Raw genomic sequence first — 17,544 nt, 5'->3', positions numbered from 1 at the left:
CTAAGTATTTTTGTGCACCAAAAAAACAACTTTCCTAGTACCTTGCATTTTAAGGCCTTTTTATGACCAAACTTTTTCCCCAATTGTTCAAACAACTGGACTCCATTTAATGGTAGCCTTTCAGATTTGATCAGAGGGATTGCTTCACACAAACTTTTCCACCATGGAGCTTTCTGAAATGTGTTGAGGAAGTGTTCCAGTTCTATACAGATAACATAATAGCTGTAAACATAACATCAAAACGAGACATTTTAAAACATGGACTAAAGTGCAATTCTGTATAAACTTTCAAACATTCTAAGAATCAAAGTGAAAAAAAAAGATTTCTGAAGGTCCAGCAGGCAAACATACTGCCTAATGTGGGACTAAACTATTTAGGTCAGGAATCTCATGGACTGCATTTTCAGGGTGGTGGGCTTATAAAGAGTCAGCGGGAGAACACATCTCTGCCAACTTCAGCAGGCCCAATGACATTTCATGCTCTAATAAGTGCTGATTGACAGTAGGTCGGCACGGTGGCACAGTGGTTAGCACTGCTGCCTCACAGCCTAAGGACCTGGGTTCAATTCTAGCCTTGAGTAACTGTCTGTGTAGAGTTTGTACGTTAGCCTTGTGTCTGCGTGTGTTTTCTCCAGGTGCTCCGGTTCATCCTACAATCCAAAGGTGGGCAGATTAGGTGGATTGGCCATGATAAATCGACTCTTAGTGTCCCAAGATATATATAGATTAGGGGTAAAATACGTTTTGTTACGGGGATAGGGTTATGGGTATAGGTAAGAGTTGGTGCAGACTCAATGGGGCATATGGCCTCCTTCTGCACTAAAGGGATTCAATGATTCTATGAAGGTGGGACTTCCACCTATCACCAGAAAGAAGTCCTGCCTTGGAGAGCTGCTGGCCAATCTGAGTAGCAGAGTGATGGGTGTTGATGGGGAAAAAGGGAAGGCCTGGGGGATTGCAAGACGAGCGATTGGGGTGTCGGCGGTTGGGAATGGAGGTCCAGAGCTCACTGGGCCCTGAAGGAAGGGTGCCCCCACTAAGGAGGGGTCTTCTGCTGCACACGTCCCCGACTCACCTTGCAGCCTGGGATCGACCTTACTGGCCCACATTCAGTTTGTGCTGAGTCATCTAGTTTGAGATTTTACCAGCCCTCTGGGGACAGGCTGGGAAGTTAGAGGGTTGGTATGGACTTGCATTGCATAAAGAGGGAAGCCCAATGTATGCATTATGTATGATATTTCAGAACAACAATGGTTTGACTGCCTGCTGGCTGGTAATTGCAACCTAAACAAAATGGGAGAAGTTGGCGGTGGGCAGCTACTTAAAAGGGCTGAAATTGACATTGACTCTGGAAGTAGGCTGTAATCTACCAATTTGCATCTTTAATATCAGCACCTATGACTGCATGTAAGAGGTGGGCTGCCAATTGAATTATATTAAAGGGCAATTAATAGGTATTTGAATAGAACTTTTGGAAGTTTGGAAGTTTTGCACAGGTTTCCTGGAACTGATCAGTGAAAGCCCAGTGTGAGGGCCTCGGGAACTGTGGGAGCTGAACAAATGGCAAGTGAAAAATCCTGTAAGTACTCAGGCCACACACATGCTTCCTTATTTAAGAGATATGATTTTGCCAGCCGGACTTGTTCCAAGTGTGCGCTTTCAATATCTTTGAGGAAATTTCCAAGACTTTGGAGACTACCCTGGAGTTCTGCGCATTTGACCTACACTTCTTAGCTGCCAAAGGATGCAGCTTAAACTTGGATCTCAAATGGGGACCAGGATAAGTTACAGGAGCAGCAGACTTCTCACTGATGTGTCATTCCACAGGTGACAAGGAGGGAGCACAAAGGTGCAGCTTGTAGGAGATGAAACACAGGGTTTATAGGCAGGGGATCAGTTTTCTTGTCAGTTTGCTGAACTTTTGCAGCCTCCTTGAAGAAGATCTCCTACCAAGTGGACCTGGTGGGCACACATGTCCAATGGCTGTCAAAGTTACTACCAATGTTCCCTCTAAGTTGTGTGCCTGCATGGCAACCTGCAAGTTCCTGTGCAGATGGTGCACAATTTAACCCTTTTAAGATACTGTCAGTGCACGGCCACACAAAATATTTATGAGGGCTGTGCATCTAAACAACTTGGTTGTGCGCTACAAAAAAGAATAGAAGAGTATGTTGGTTATCACCTCCCTTAACTTCTTCATCTCTGGTTTCTTGCAAGAATCCACAGGAGATATTTGCACAATCTCACAATGTGCTGCCTATAAATGTGTTTCACAGGTAATTGATCCCATTTGGGAATTTGTTCACTTTACAAATGATGAGACCAGTCGGAATGAGTGGGTGCTCAACTTTGTCACACTGGGTTCCCACAACTACAGGAAGTCATTGACAAACTGGTGTGGCAATGAAGGCACCTCCAAATCACCTTGGGGCCTTCATCAACAGAAAGGGCTTGCACTCCATGTGCAGCTTGTATACAGACACAAAAAGGTCATCATGCCCAATTGTAATAAACACCCAGGGAGCTGCCATGATGTTTTCACATTGCACCAGTCAAGTCTTTCTAGGCTCTCCACATATATAAGTAGAGTTATCAGCTTGTTCCTCGGAGACAATGGCTACCCATTAAAGACTAGCTGATGACACCCATTAGGAGCCCAGATATTGATGCGCAGGAGAAATACCATCAAATAGCATTCAGGATGACAATGATGCTCTTTCAATGCTTGGACAGAATACACTTCAGTATGTACCAGAAAGATATTGAGAATGATAGTGGTGGGCAGCACCTTGCTCAACATAATGCAGCAGTGAGGACTGGAGCTCCATAAAGAAGGTGCTGGTACACTGTTTGTTCAGAGGAGGAGTAACTTGATGTCGTGAGGGCACCAGTTGTGGTGCCAATAGCTGCCTGGGGTTTATGGATGGCCTAATTAGGTTTAATTAAGGTATCTGTAGTTTCAGGTAGTTCAACACTAAGTATTTATTAACTACTAGAAATTGAGGTACAGTAAAGATCCAAGCTAGGAACAAACACCATATTGGCTTCTGCATAGGTCTCTGTCCAGACTACAACTCTCTCTAAACTCTGGTCATGTGACCCTCTACATCACACTGTAAGCAGTACTGTACCCAGTCCAATGTTAACCCTTACTATACTGCACCCCCCCACTAAGTATTTACCCAATGTATTTACAGTACATATTTACATTACCATTACGGTATCCCTCCTCCCCAACTCAAGTCTGTCTTTTCAGATTCAGGTAGATCTGGAGGCTTGGCGAATTTTCCATATCATGTCCTGGAAATATTTGGAGTGTAAGGTTCTGTTGATTTGGGTAAACTTTCTTGATTTGGAAGTGACATCATAAGTTATCTTTCTGATACTTGGTTGTTTTCTTCTAATTCAATTTTTATGCTCATTGGAGTTGAAGTGCTCCTTGTCTGCTCAAGGGCCACTGGCTTAACTCATTCTTTCCAGAGAGAGTGTTCACTCTGTTCATTTGTGGGACAAACCCAGTATTTCTTTCTTTGTTGGGTTCATGGAGATCGTTGTGGGAGTTTACATTTCAAAATTGGAACCTTCATTCCCATTTGTTTCACAGTTTTACCCAAATATTTGATTAATCTTTTATTTTCCAGTTTTTTTTCTTTTCATGAATCTTTTCACGAATCTTTTCATTCAGCTCAACAACAACTATGGTAAGTTCAGTTGTCCTTGTTTCAGAGTTATTTGCAGAACTCTTATTTAAGTTTAATGAATATGCCTGGGCATTCAGTTCTTTTTGAAACGTTACTTCCACAGTCATTGACTATTCCTTATATTCTTCCAATTCACACTTTAGATCCTCAATCTGTTTCTTAGAATTTTCCTTGTCTGCTTTCAAAGTCTGGATTTGCTCTTCCATTCCGCACATTTCATCCTTCATGTTGATCAGACTGGATCGAAGTTCAAGAATTTTATCAGTTTTGGTTATTAATTCTGTATTCAAATAACCGTTCTGATTCATCAAGTTGAAAGTTAATTTATTAGTGTGACAAGTAGGCTTACATTATGACTGCAATGAAGTTACTGTGAAAATCACCTAGTAGCCACACTCCGGCGTCTGTTCGGGTACACTGTGGGAGAATTTAACATGGCCAATGCACCAAACCAGCACGTCTTTTGGACTTGGGAGGAAACTGGAGCACCTGAAGGAACCCACGCAGACACCGGGAAACTCCACACAGACAGTCACCCAAGGTTGAAAATCGAACCTGGGTTCCTGGTGCTGTGAGGCAGCAGTGCTAACCAGTGTGCCACCTTGCCATCAGAAATTCCTTCTCAACATTTGATCTTTCTGTTTCTTTCAAAGCCTTTGTGTACCTTTGTGATACTTCAGATATGTGTTTGTTCAGATCTTGAACAGTTTGGTTCATTGAAGATTAAGATCTTCAATGCATGCATTTCCAAAGGAATATACTCAGCTTGAATCTTGTGTTTCGAATCTTCCAGTTCAGCTGTGATATGAACATTTTCTGATCTTATTTTTTATTTTTTATTTCTCCAACTGCAATAGAACTTTGACATGGTTCTTCATTTCCATTTCACCTTAGCCAGGTCTGACTCTGGTAAAGACTTAACTTGTTCCAGTTCTGTAATATTTGATCAAAAGCAGGATAAAGGGCTATGGGGAAAAGGCAGGGAAGTGGAGTTAGGATGAGGTGGAGATCAGCCATGATCATATAGAATGGCGAGTGGGCTCAAAGGGCTGAACTGCCTACTCTCACTCCTTGTTCCTATGTAATGGTGCTACTCATGGTTTCACTGTCCCTCAATCATAGCCATATGGCTCAGCACTGCCACCTGCTGTTGCAGTTCAGGAACTGCATCAGCATTTACAAAAAGAATTATTTTTACACTTGCAGCTAGTTCTCTGCCTGTCTGCTGCTGTTGTGTGGTTTGTTTGGGTATTGTCTTTTGCATCTTGCTTAGCCCTTGCATCAATCCAAATTGGTCTGGTACTGTTGATTTGTTGTCCATGGTTGTTTAAAAGTTAATTGTTGGTACAACTTTAAATGTTGCACAGGATTCAAAGATGGTACCAACGATATGGGCGAAGAGAGGAATGAGGTCTTGCATCAAGAGTTCAGGGAGCTAGGCAGTAGATGAAAAAGGAGCTCAATGGTTGTAATCTCTGGATTACTCCTGGTGTCATGTGCTAGCGAGTATAGAAATAGGACATATGAATGTGTGACTCAAGAGTTGGTGAAAGAGGGAGGGTTTTAGATTCCTGGATCACTGGGACCATTTCTGGGGAAGGTGGGACATGTACAAACATGATGATCTGCACCTGACCACACTGGGGTCAATATCCTTGCGGGTACTTCTGATGGTGCTGTTGGGAGGAGTTTAAATTAGTCTGGCATGGGGAAGGGTCTGCTTACTGTACTTACCCCAGTCCAACGCCAGCATCTCCACATCATGGGGAAGGGACGCAGAATATTTGTGAAATAGAGTCACATCATGCTATAGTAAAGGAAGCAAGTCAGAGTGAGTTCAACTATGTTGAGTGTCAAGAGAGTAAGGCAAGGCTGATGGTCTTTAATTTAATGCTAGGAATGTAATAGGTAAGATGGATGAAATAAAAGTGTGGATTGACACGTGTGATATTGTTGCCATCACAGAAACATGGTTGAGGGAAGGGCAGGACTGGCAACTCAACATTCCGGGGCATAGGATCTTTAGGCGAGACAGAGGAGGGTATAAAAAGGGAGGTGGTGTAGCACTATTATTTAAGGAGTTAATTACTGCAATAAAGAGAGATGATATCTTGGAAGGGTCTTTAAACGAGGCTATATGGCTGGAACTTAGGAATGTTAAGGAGGTAGCCACATTACTGGGAGTGTATCATAGGCCCCTAAAGAATTAGTGGGAAATAGAAGAGGAAATATGTAGACAAAGGTGTGTAAGAGTAATAATTGGGTAATTATAGGAAGGGATTTCAACTTTCCCAACATAAATTGGGATAGTCATAGTGCTCAGGCTTTGGAGGGGGTGCATTTCTTGAATTGTATCCAGGGGAGTTTTTTGTATCAATATGTGGAAGGTCCAAAATGGGATAGAGCAGTGCTGGATCTGGTTCTGGGGAATGAAGCCGGACAATGTTCAATGTGGCAGTAGGAGAGCATTTTAGTGATAGCAACCACAATATAGTATGAGTCATAGAGTCATAGTCATAGAGGTTTACAGCATGGAAACAGGCCCTTTGGCCCAACTTATCCATGCCGCCCTTTCTTTTCTAAAACCCCTCAGCTAATCCCAATTGCCTGCATTTGGCCCATATTCCTCTATACCCATCGTACCCATGTAACAATCTAAATGCTTTTTAAAAGACAAAATTGGACCCACCTCTACTACTACCTCTGGCAACTTGTTCCAGACACTCACCACTCTGTGTGAAAAAATTGCCCCTCTGAACACTTCTGTATCTCTCCCTTCTCACCTTAAACCTATGCCCTCTAGTTTTAGACTCCCCTACCTTTGGGAAAAGATATTAACTATCTAGCTGATCTGTGCCCCTCATTATTTGATAGATCTCTATAAGATCACCCCTCAGCCTCCTACGCTTCCGAGAAAAAAGTCCCAGTCTATCCAGCCTCTCCTTATAACTCAATCCATCAAGTCCCGGTAGCATCCTAGTAAATCTTTTCTGCACTCTTTCTAGTTCAATAATATCCTTTCTATAATAGGGTGACCAGAATTGCACACAGTATTCCAAGTGTGGCCTTACCAATGTCTTGTACAACTTCAATAAGACATTCCAACTCCTGTATTCAATGTTCTGACCAATGAAACCAAGCATGTCGAATGCCTTCTTCACCACTCTGTCCACCTGTGACTCCACTTTCAAGGAGCTATGAACATGTACCCCCAGATCTCTTTGTTCTGCAACTCTCCCCAACGCCCTACCATTAACTGAGTAAGTCCTGCCCTGGTTCAATCTACCAAAATGCATCACCTCGCATTTGTCTAAATTAAACTCCATCTGCCATTCGTCAGCTCACTGGCCCAATTGATCAAGATCCCGTTGCAATTGGAGATAACTTTCTTCACTGTCCACTATGCCACCAATCTTAGTGTCATCTGCAAACTTACTAACCATGCCTCCTATATTCTCATCCAAATCATTAATATAAAAGACAAAGAACAGTGGACCCAGTACTGATCCCTGAGGTACACCACCTCAGAAATCAGTGGTTCAAATTTGTTATGGACAAGAAGAAAGATGGCCTGCAAAAGACGGCTTTGGATTGGGGGAAGAGAGATTTTATTAAAATAAGACAGGATCTGGCCAAAGTTGACTGGGAACAGCTCTTTGCAGGTAAGTCTACAGCAGAGCAGTGGGGGCATCAAAAAGAGCTGGGGAGAATATATGTCCAACATGTACCCTTTAGGGGGAAATGTAGGAGCAATATGTTCTGGATGTCTAGGACAATTCAGGACTGGATGAGGAAAAGAGAAAGGCTTTTAGCAAGTCCAAAGGGAACAATACAGCTGCAGCCCTAGAGTAGTACAAGAAGGAACTTAGGAAAGCAATTTGAAGAGCAAAAAAGGGACATGAAGTAGGACTTGCGAACAGGATTAGGGAGAATCCTAAGAGGTTAACCAGGGAAAGAGTAGGGCCCATTAAGGACCAAAGGGGCAATCTGTGTTTGAAGCCACAGGATACCGGAAGGGTGTTAAATGAATATTTCTCTTCGGTCTTTACTCCGGAAAAGGAGAACATAAGTGCGGAATTCAGGAAGAGAAACTGTGTAGAACTTGCACAGTTTGACATAGGAAATGGGGAGGTATTGGAGGCTCTGATGGACGTAAAAATGGACAAGTCCCCTTGCCCGGACAAATTACATCCCAGGCTGCTTTGGGAGATGAGGCAGGAAATTACAGGGGCTCTGACACAAATTTGTAATTCCTCTCTGTCCATGGGGGAAGTCATGATGTGGAGATGCCGGCGTTGGACTGGGGTAAACACAGTAAGAAGTTTAACAACACCAGGTGTTGTTAAACTTCTTACTATGGGGGAAGTGCCAGAGGACTGGAGGACAGCTAATGTGATTCCATTTTTCAAGAAGGTGGTAGAGATGAACCAGGAAATTACAGACTTGTGAGTCTCATGTCAGTGGTAGGGAAAGAATTGGAGAAAATTCTGCAGAGGATTAATATCCATTTGGAAAGGCATGGGTTAATTAAGGATAGTCAGCATGGTTCTGTCAGAAGGAGGTCATGTGTGTTAATGATGCTACTGGTTCTCAGTGAATCCGATTGTTTATTTATTAGTCACAAGTAGGCTTACATTAACACTGCAATTAAGTTACTGTAATTTTGTCTTTGTGAGTGTGACTAACAGCTGGAGGAATGAACAACTCTGGTTAGTTACAATTCTCCAATGTAAAAGTGGCTTATGTCTGCTTAGGAAGTTTGACTATAATATACTTCCACTGATTAAACTTTATTAGTTTATGAACTGACTATATTTGATCATCAAAGAATTTGCAAAAGGTAATATCATTAGAAAGAAATTATTAGGGTTAGTTCAATGAGTTAGTACAATACTTGGAAAAAACTAGGAGCAAACAGAAACAGATGTAACCTATAAGTTTAAAATAAACTCAACTGATTCAGCAAAATCTACTCATCTGTGTCTTATCAGCAATAATTTTGTTGTTTGGTCATGTATATTTAAATCATCCTGGTGAAAGGCTGTTATAACTGTTCAGAAGAGATGTTCATTCAAATCATTGAGGGAAAAACAGTTTTAAAAAGTCACACAATTAAGCTGGAAATACACTTTAATAACTGTATATTAAATTGAATAATTGTTCTGTTCGCTTCCTTCAGTTTGAGACAAAATTAACGTCATTTTGACAAAACCATCAGTTCATCATTGCTTGGTGTCACAATATCAGGACAAATTTTAGATTTAAAAACAGTACCAGGAGACACATGTGATCAGATCATTTTGATCACAGAATAATTGGATATGTGGATAGGGAGAGAGCTAAAAAACAGGAAACTGAGGAAAATGTAAATGAAAATAAAAATGCTGGATAAACTCAGCAAGTCTGGCAGCATCTGTGGAGAGAGAAACAGTTATATGGACTTGAAATTTTAACTCTGTTTCTCTCTCCACAGATGTTGCCAGATCTGTTGAGTTTACCCAGCATTTTGTGCTTTTATTTCAGCTTTCCAGCATCTGCAGTATTTTGCTTTTATGTAAATGAAAACTGTAGTGTACGAGGCAGGTTTTGTAATGATAGGAAAACTATGTTTTTTTAAAACCTGATTCTTACCCACCTTTTCCCATCAAACTTCATAATTGGTATGGTATGTTGACCCCTGAGTAACATATCAGGTTTGAACAATTGTTTCAAATAGTACATAGCCTGGGTCTGGATATCAGTGAGGGCAGCCTGTGGCAAAACAGTGATAATTATAAAGAACATAAATGATCAACAATTTATTTACTGTATTACAGAATTCAACCTGGCAAAATAAAATTCCATATAAAATTGTGCACTGTAACTTCTTGTTCTCTTTCCCATCATTCCTGAACACAATCACTCATGCAGAAATAATTTCAATATGCCATTAACCCTTTGATTCCTCACTCAAATGTGGTTTCTCACGTGTGCCATCCATTGTTAGTACATTCACATTCCAACACAACCCACTGGACAGTGGACTGCATGACTACTGTACGCCCACATCTGAAGGTTCTCACAGAGTTTGAGGAGAAATGTGGAGTGGGTCTAGGCAATCGGTGATGGAGAGCTTTCACTTGGGCTTCCACCCAGTAAAGATTAATGCATGATGTCGAAACCTGAGGGCCAAGTGTGCCTACATGTTGGAGGCAGCTCACACTGTCACTCACTCTCCCCTCTTTCACTTACAGGTGCCACTAGGAACAGGCCAAGGCCTGAGCCACAGGTATCCAGTCTAGTCTCAACAGAAGCTCTAGCCCTAGCCTGGAGAGGAGCCAGGATAGAGAATCGGAGGAGAGATGTGCACCTGTGCCCCTGACCAACCCAGCGACATGCACCTCGGTGGATAGGAACTCTAGTATTGGTGATCACTGCATGGACACATGTCTGGAGCAGAAGGAGGTAGGAACAGCTGAGTTCCACGTGACTGAACTCATTCAAGGCAACAGGGTCAACTAATCGGCATACTGCTTCCACCCTTGCTGCAGATGTTGAAGACCACCGAGAAGAAGTAACACAACAGGGAAATTAAGAAATATTGATTACAAATTTTATTTATTATTATCACAAGTAGGCTTACATTAACACAGTAATGAAGTTACTGTGAAAATCCCCTAATCGCCACACTCCAGTGCCTGTTCAGGTACACTGAGGGAGAATTTAGCATGGCCAATGCACCTAACCAGCACGTCTTTCAGACTGGAGGAGGAAACGGGAACACCTGAAGGAAACCCACATGGACATGGGGAGAACATGCAAACTCCGCACAGATAGTCATCCAAGCCTGGAATCGAAACTGGGTCCCTGGAGCTGAGAGGCAGCAGTGCTAACCACTGTGTCACCGTGCCACCCCGAGTTGATTGTTACAATTAGGGAATTTGGGTAATAATAATCACTTTCACTTCAACAATGTCTGCAGGGGGACATTATTGAAGTGAAATGACAGCAGGATTTTCCAGTGTTGCTTTCCATGATGGGTTTCAATTCCCACCAGAGGCCGCTGTGAAATGGATTTGCATCCTGCTAATGGGATGCAGGTGCATGTCTGGCTGGAATCTTCCCCCCATGCCTGATTTTTCCATGATGCCAGTTGGAAAACGCACCTATCCAGAACACGCTGAACTAACGTGGCATGCAAAAATCTGGATTTACCTCAAGAAAGCCTTAGTCAGCTTGTGAACATCCAAGGAGAAGCTGGAGGTCTCCAGCTATGGATCCCGGAGCACCATAGACAGCAATAGGTAGCTGGAGTTTCAACCATGTGGGTTCTCTGTGAAGCAGCTTCCTGAAAGTGGGAATAATCCAAGCAGCAGCCACGCTCAATCTTGGATCTTTTGCAAGGGATCTTGCTCAACCTTCAGACCTTATTCAGGGATTTCGCCATGGGATTGCATTGTCCAGCTGCCCAACGGGAGGTGGAAGGCAGCAAGAATTACCGTTGGATGACAGGGGTCTGTTAGTGTTGGTGGGTGGGTATTGTGGTCTCCTGGGGAGTGAACTGAAGGTATATATGTCATGAAGAAACGGTGAGGGTCGCAAGGGCCAAAGGGAGCTGGCAGGGTGGAAGGATGAGAGTGTGATGATATCATGTGAAAGAGTGTTGAAGGTCATTAGTGGGGATGTGAGATGCACACAAGCCCAGGAATGGGCAGAAGGAGGAATGGCAGGTTTCAGGGGTTGGATTCTCAGGATGGAAGGATATGTGGATGTTGATTGCACATGACAATGAAGAAAGGAGAAAATTGAAACATAACAAGAGGAGACAATGGGGAGGTTGAAAGTAATGGCAGGGTGGGACATATTAATGGTGGAAAGGGCATGGAGACTGAGGGTGGGGACATAAAGCGTGTGACTACCACCATTTCTGATAATCTCAATTGGACAACTGAAAGGATACCCCAGTAGGTGGTATTGACAATGCTAGGGACCTGTGACTACATGAGGCTTTGATAGATGAAGGCTCAGTATACACGGGAGAGTGCTTTAACATGGCACACAAGGACCCTGGCACATAATGATTGAGTCACCTGCAGAAGGTAGCTTGAAGCCTCCATGTTCTCCTTGGATGTTCACAAACTGACCAAGGCTTTATTAAGGGAAGTCCTTATTTTTTATGCCACATAGGAGATCAGCAACATTGACAAACAAATTCCAAAATCCCAGTTATTTACTGAAACATTGATTCTGTGGTTTAAAACAGAAAACATTTTACGATACAAGAGTCAAACAAAGCATCAACTGAATACTATCAAGCTAACCATCTACACTCTAATGCCCACAATCAACATTAATAAAACATAAATTGATTTTCTGGCCACTTTGTGGCAGGATTTGGCACCCAGTCAGAAGTCCACTGACTGTTGGTGGGGCTAGATAATACTGGCAGTGGGCGGGGGCTGGAAAATCCCACCCAAAGTCTTTTAAAGCTCTCTCATCCTTGTGAACACTTATAGCTGTTCTCCTCACAGGAGATGATCTGTTTTCCAGCCAACAGAAGCACAAAACCCAACCCGAGTTCCACAGGCACAGTCTTTGCCAAAACTGCTACATATCTGCAGAACCTCCTCACTTTGGATGGTGTAAATCTACCAATGCTATCTTCAAGTAACAGAAAAAGCTGCAGCAACTGTGGATTTGCTTCTGGATCTGACCTCTGTCTTCTTCAGCTTGTCCTTGCTGTGCCACTGGACTCAACAACTTCTTTGCACTGTGATACACCTTTTGTGGCACTCTACTCATGTCATTCCTTTGCTACCTGATCCAGTATACTCAGCATACTCGCATTTGATTCTTCTCCTGCGCCTGTGTGGTCATCTCCAGTGCATCCCCATTGCTCTAGCTTTGCTTTTCCTAGTCCTCAAAAACATCCTCCTGCAGGTGACTCAAAATTAAAAACAGTTTCACTTTTTGTGACTTCATATACCAGTATTTTCTGCACATCGGTGATTGAACAACCCATTCCATAATGTTTGATCTCCATTAGAAAATCCAGGTCTTTGATACTGATCCTGTCCTGCTTCCTTGTTGCCACTGAAACTCAAACTTACAGTCTATCACACTGAGCTGAATTTCAGTCCATCACCAGGACCATTTACTTCCACCTCTGTAATGTTGCCTGCATCTATGCTTATCTCAACGACAGCAGACACATGGGTTCACTAGCTCCAGCAGGTTCCTCTCCAAGCAACACTGCATCCCGACTTGGAACTATATCATCATTCTCTCTGTGTCACTGGCTCAAAAACCTGGAACTCCCTTCCTAAGAGCATTGTGGGTGTACTGCTGTGGTAGTTCAAGAAATTGGCTCATCATCAACTTCACAGCGACAATTAAGGAAGGGCAACAAATGTTGGCCCTACCAGTGATGCTCACATCCCATGAAAGAATAAAAATTAACTTCCAATGAAATCCCCATTCCTGTCTTTGTTACCTTTAATTATGACGAGATGATGGCACAGTGGTAATGTCACTGAACTAGTCATCCAAAGGCTCAGGTTAATGCATCTGGGGAGATGGATTCAAATCCCACCACATCAGCTGATAGAATTTGAATTCAGTTCACAAAATCTGGAATAAAGTTAGTCTGAGTAATAGTGACCATGAAATGACCATTGATTGACATAAAATCTCATCTGGTTCACTAATGTCAATTAGGGAAAGAAATCTGGTCTGGCAACATGTGACAACCAAAGTGGTTGACTTATAACTGTCCTCTGAAATGGCCCAGTATGGATGCCCTCAAGGGCAATTAGGGATGTGCAACAAATGCTGGCCCTGCCGGTGACAGCCTCATCCCATGGAAGAATATTTTTTAAAAAAATCAATTGCTCCAATATTCTCCTTGCTGAGTTGCATCCAAACTCCAACTCATCAAGAATGCTGCAGCCCACATCTTTTCTTGCATAAAGCCTGTATCATTCTGTACTTACTAAATTCCACTGCTGCCTTATGCCTCATTGAATTAGCTTAAAAATTTTCATTTTGTCTCTATCGCCTTGTTCCTTTAGGGCTCAATTCTCTGTTCCTCTGAAATCCTGTATAAGTTCCTATTTGCACCTTTGATTTCACATTGGTGCACTGGGCATTATCCTTACAATTTGCTCCACTATAGCGGCAGAGTGTTCATCCATCTTTTTTGCCAAATTCTTGAACAGTCTTCTTTAAACTCTTGCATTTTGCCACCTCTTTCAGAATCTCCTTCAGATTTTTGGATATCTCTTCCTTGGGTTTGTTGTGAAATTTAGAAGCACTTTGGGAAACGCTGCAAGTTAAAGATGCTACATAAATGTAAATTATTCTTATAAAGGGGGAAAAAGGCTCAAATGTAAATTTGAAACAAGATGATCTGAGTCATCTATTTAGTACTATTTTCTAGACACAGATTCCAGTAACTCACGTAATTGTAGGTTAGCAGACTGTATCTACAGGTGTTTTGACTACAAGGGTCAATATGGCAAAAACTAATTATGTCCACAGCTGATAACCGCAGTATACAGTCAGAGTGGGATCAATGAATTGAGATTGGAATCCTGAATAATTTTTCCTTCCTCACCATCAACAACATTCATCAGCTATATTAGCAAAAATCAACGACTGAACGTAGAACAAACTTAATCTTCCATAGCTTGGTATTAAACTACATGTTGCATTTATCCATCGGACTATCAGAACCAATTTATGTACTTCATTTAAGAATCAGTCTTATTTATGCTTCTAATTTTTTTCTCTGCTCAGGAAGAAGACATTTCAGTTATTGAAAAGATGTACAGCTACATGAATACCTTAATGCTTTCAGGCACATCTTCAAGTGCAGGAGTTCCTATGTCAAATTCAATTCCACCATGCAAATGGAAGTACTCATTCGCTGTGTACAGAAAATGCTTACATTTGAAATCTTGACCAAGAAGAAGGGGTGGCAACTCACGTTCGGTTTTTAACTTGTCAGCTGTTAAGAAAAAGACAGGGATATTATAAAGAGGAGACTGGTGATTGTGAGGCAATGCTTCACATAGCTGTCCTGCAAAATAAATATTCGTCAAATTGTTAAAGTTGATTTTCATAAGCTTTCCTCATCTTATTTTAAGATACTTAGTTTAGCAATAGGGCCACAGATGACGTGTGCACTCAAACTGCTAACTGAGTTCTTAGTCATGAAGACCAGAAGATTAAACAAGTGAAGAGTGCACTCAATAGAGCATATAGCGCCATCATGCTGTGTTAACTTAATGTTATTACATTTATGCAGCTCCTCCTTGAGGCTTTTCCCTGCCTGGCTGATCTCTGTAACTACAAAGGTGAAAAAATAAATATTTTGATAATGAGCTTCCATTTCACTGAAGAGGCTGCAGGCGAATCCACATCCAACAAACTGCTCTGAAAACTCTGCTCACAATTTAATAGCTGAATGTAAATTTTACCACAGCAGCTGAAATAATCCATGATATTTTAAAACAATCCACGACATTCAAAAAGAAAGTCAATTTGCCCAATCTTCCAAAGTTAACAGGTACACTTAAAAATTCCAGGATCTGGATCCAGATTGCATTTTTGACAGAATTTAATCAGTTCTTCCTTGGACCTTATCATATCTTTGTACCAAATTTCATTGAAATCCATCCAATAGTTTTTGAAATATATTTGTTTACAGACAAATGAACAAAAGGGAGGGGGGGGGGAAGATGATCTTGAGCCCATGTTCGCCATCTGTGGGAATGGTGGCAGGGGCTCAAGATTTGGAAAAACCCCGGAAGTCGCAGATCTCACCAGTGAGATCGTGACTTCTGATTTTCGCCAGCAAACCAGGTTTACATTCATTTTAATGTATTTACATATAATTAAAGACCCCCCAGGCCAGATATTGACGCCCCCTCAATATATTCAAACTGGTGCAGTTTACAACAGGTTCATCCAGACGTGACCCTGTTGTGGGGATCCATCCGGGGGCATAAAGGTGAGTATAGCCCCTGCCGGAGAAGGACATGGCTAGGTAGTGGCCTGGCAATGCCCCTTGGCACAGGTCAGTACTACCGGGCTGGCAATAAGGCATCGACCTGGTCAAGTTATAACACAGGACTACTTGTATGCTAAATAGCGAAAGCTGCATGAGATAGACAAAGCTAAGCAAGCCCACAACCAACGGATCTGATCTTAGCTCAGCAGTCTTGCCACATTCAATCATGAATGGTGGTCAACAACTAAACAACTAAGCAGAGGAGGAAGGTTTACAAACATCCCCATCCTCAATGAAGGATGAGCCCAGCATATCAGTGCGAAAGACAAGGTTGTAGCATTTGCAACCATCTTCAGCCAGAAGTGCTGTGAATGATCCATCTTGGTCTCCTCCTGAGGTCCCTGTGATCACACATGCCAGTCTTCAATCTATTTAATTTATTCCGTGTGACATCAAGAAATGTCAAAGGCACTGAATATTGCCAAGGCAAAGGGTCGTGACAACATCCCAGCAATAGTACTTGAAGACTTGTTCGTCAGAACTAGCTGTACCCTTAGTCAAGATACAGTATAGCTACAACACTGGCAACTACCAGGCAATGTGGAAAACTACTCGCGTATATCCTATCTACAAAAAGCAACCAAACCATTATAACCCCAATAGTTTACTCTAGATCATCAGCAAAATGATGGAAGGGGTTGACAGCAATGCTATCAAGAGGCACTTACTCAGCAATAATCTGCTCATTGATGCTCAGTTTGCATTTTGCCATAGCCCCAAAGCTCCTTGTGCTCAGTATATCCTGAGTCCAAAAGTGGACAAAGGAGCTGAACTCAAGTGGTGAAGTTAGAGTGACTGCCTTTGACATCATGGCAGCATTTGATTGAGTGTGGCATCAAGGAATCAGAGTAAAATTCGAGTCAATAGGAATCAGGAGGAAAACTATCTGTTGGTTGGTGTCATAACTAACACAAAGGAAGATGGCTGTGTTTGTTGAATGTCAATCATCTCAGTACCAGGATATCACTGTAGAAGTTCCTCAGGGTAGTGTCCTGGGCCTAACCATCTTCAGCTGCTTCATCAATGACCTTTCTTCCATCATAAGGTCAGAAACAGAAGTGGGGATATTTGCTGATGATTGCACAATGTTCAGCGCCATTCGTGATTCTTCAAATATTGAAGCCGTCCATGTCTAAACGAAGTAAGAACTGAACAATATCCAAGCTTGAGCTGACAAGTGGTAAGTAACATTTGCGCCACACAAGTGCCAGGCAATGACCTTCACCAGCAAGAGAGAATTTAACCATTGCCCCTTGACATTCAATGTCATTACCATTGCTGAATCCCCCACCATCAATATCCTGGGAGTTACCATTAACCAGAAACTTAACTAAGTTAGCGATATAAATATTGCGGCTACAAGAATAGGTCAGAGGCGAGGAATCCTGTGGTGAGTAACTCACCTCATGACTCTCTAAAGCCTGTCCACAATCTACAAGGCACAAGTCATTACATTCCATCTGTCAAGTTTTTGCCCACTCACTTAACCTGTTTATATTCCTCTGTCTCTGTTATCCTCGGTAAGAAGTTTAACAACACCAGGTTAAAGTCCAACAGGTTTATTTGGTAGCAAAAGCCACACAAGCTTTCGAAGCTCTAAGCCCCTTCTTCAGGTGAGTGGGAATTCTGTTCACAAACAGAGCTTATAAAGACACAGACTCAATTTACATGAATAATGGTTGGAATGCGAATACTTACAACTAATCAAGTCTTTAAGAAACAAAACAATGGGAGTGGAGAGAGCATCAAGACAGGCTAAAAAGATGTGTATTGTCTCCAGACAAGACAGCC

General features: G+C 42.2%; 1 protein-coding gene across 1 annotated transcript in view; it reads right to left on the bottom strand.

Annotated features, from left to right (window-relative positions):
• Positions 1-17,544, bottom strand: part of ankar (ankyrin and armadillo repeat containing) — a 113,219-nt gene that overhangs the window by 80,349 nt on the left and 15,326 nt on the right. The window contains exons 3-5 of the mRNA XM_078227713.1: positions 14,525-14,688; positions 9,337-9,452; positions 42-222 (exon numbers count right to left, since the gene is read on the bottom strand). Of these exons, the coding sequence (XP_078083839.1) occupies positions 42-222; positions 9,337-9,452; positions 14,525-14,688 (461 nt within the window). The remainder of the gene's footprint in view (positions 1-41; positions 223-9,336; positions 9,453-14,524; positions 14,689-17,544) is intronic.

The sequence above is a fragment of the Mustelus asterias genome, chromosome 14 (assembly GCF_964213995.1).
Source record: "Mustelus asterias chromosome 14, sMusAst1.hap1.1, whole genome shotgun sequence".
In the NCBI taxonomy this organism is placed as follows: domain Eukaryota; kingdom Metazoa; phylum Chordata; class Chondrichthyes; order Carcharhiniformes; family Triakidae; genus Mustelus; species Mustelus asterias.
The sequence above is the reverse complement of the archived record's forward strand: the minus strand, read 5'-3'. Positions and strand labels throughout refer to the sequence as shown.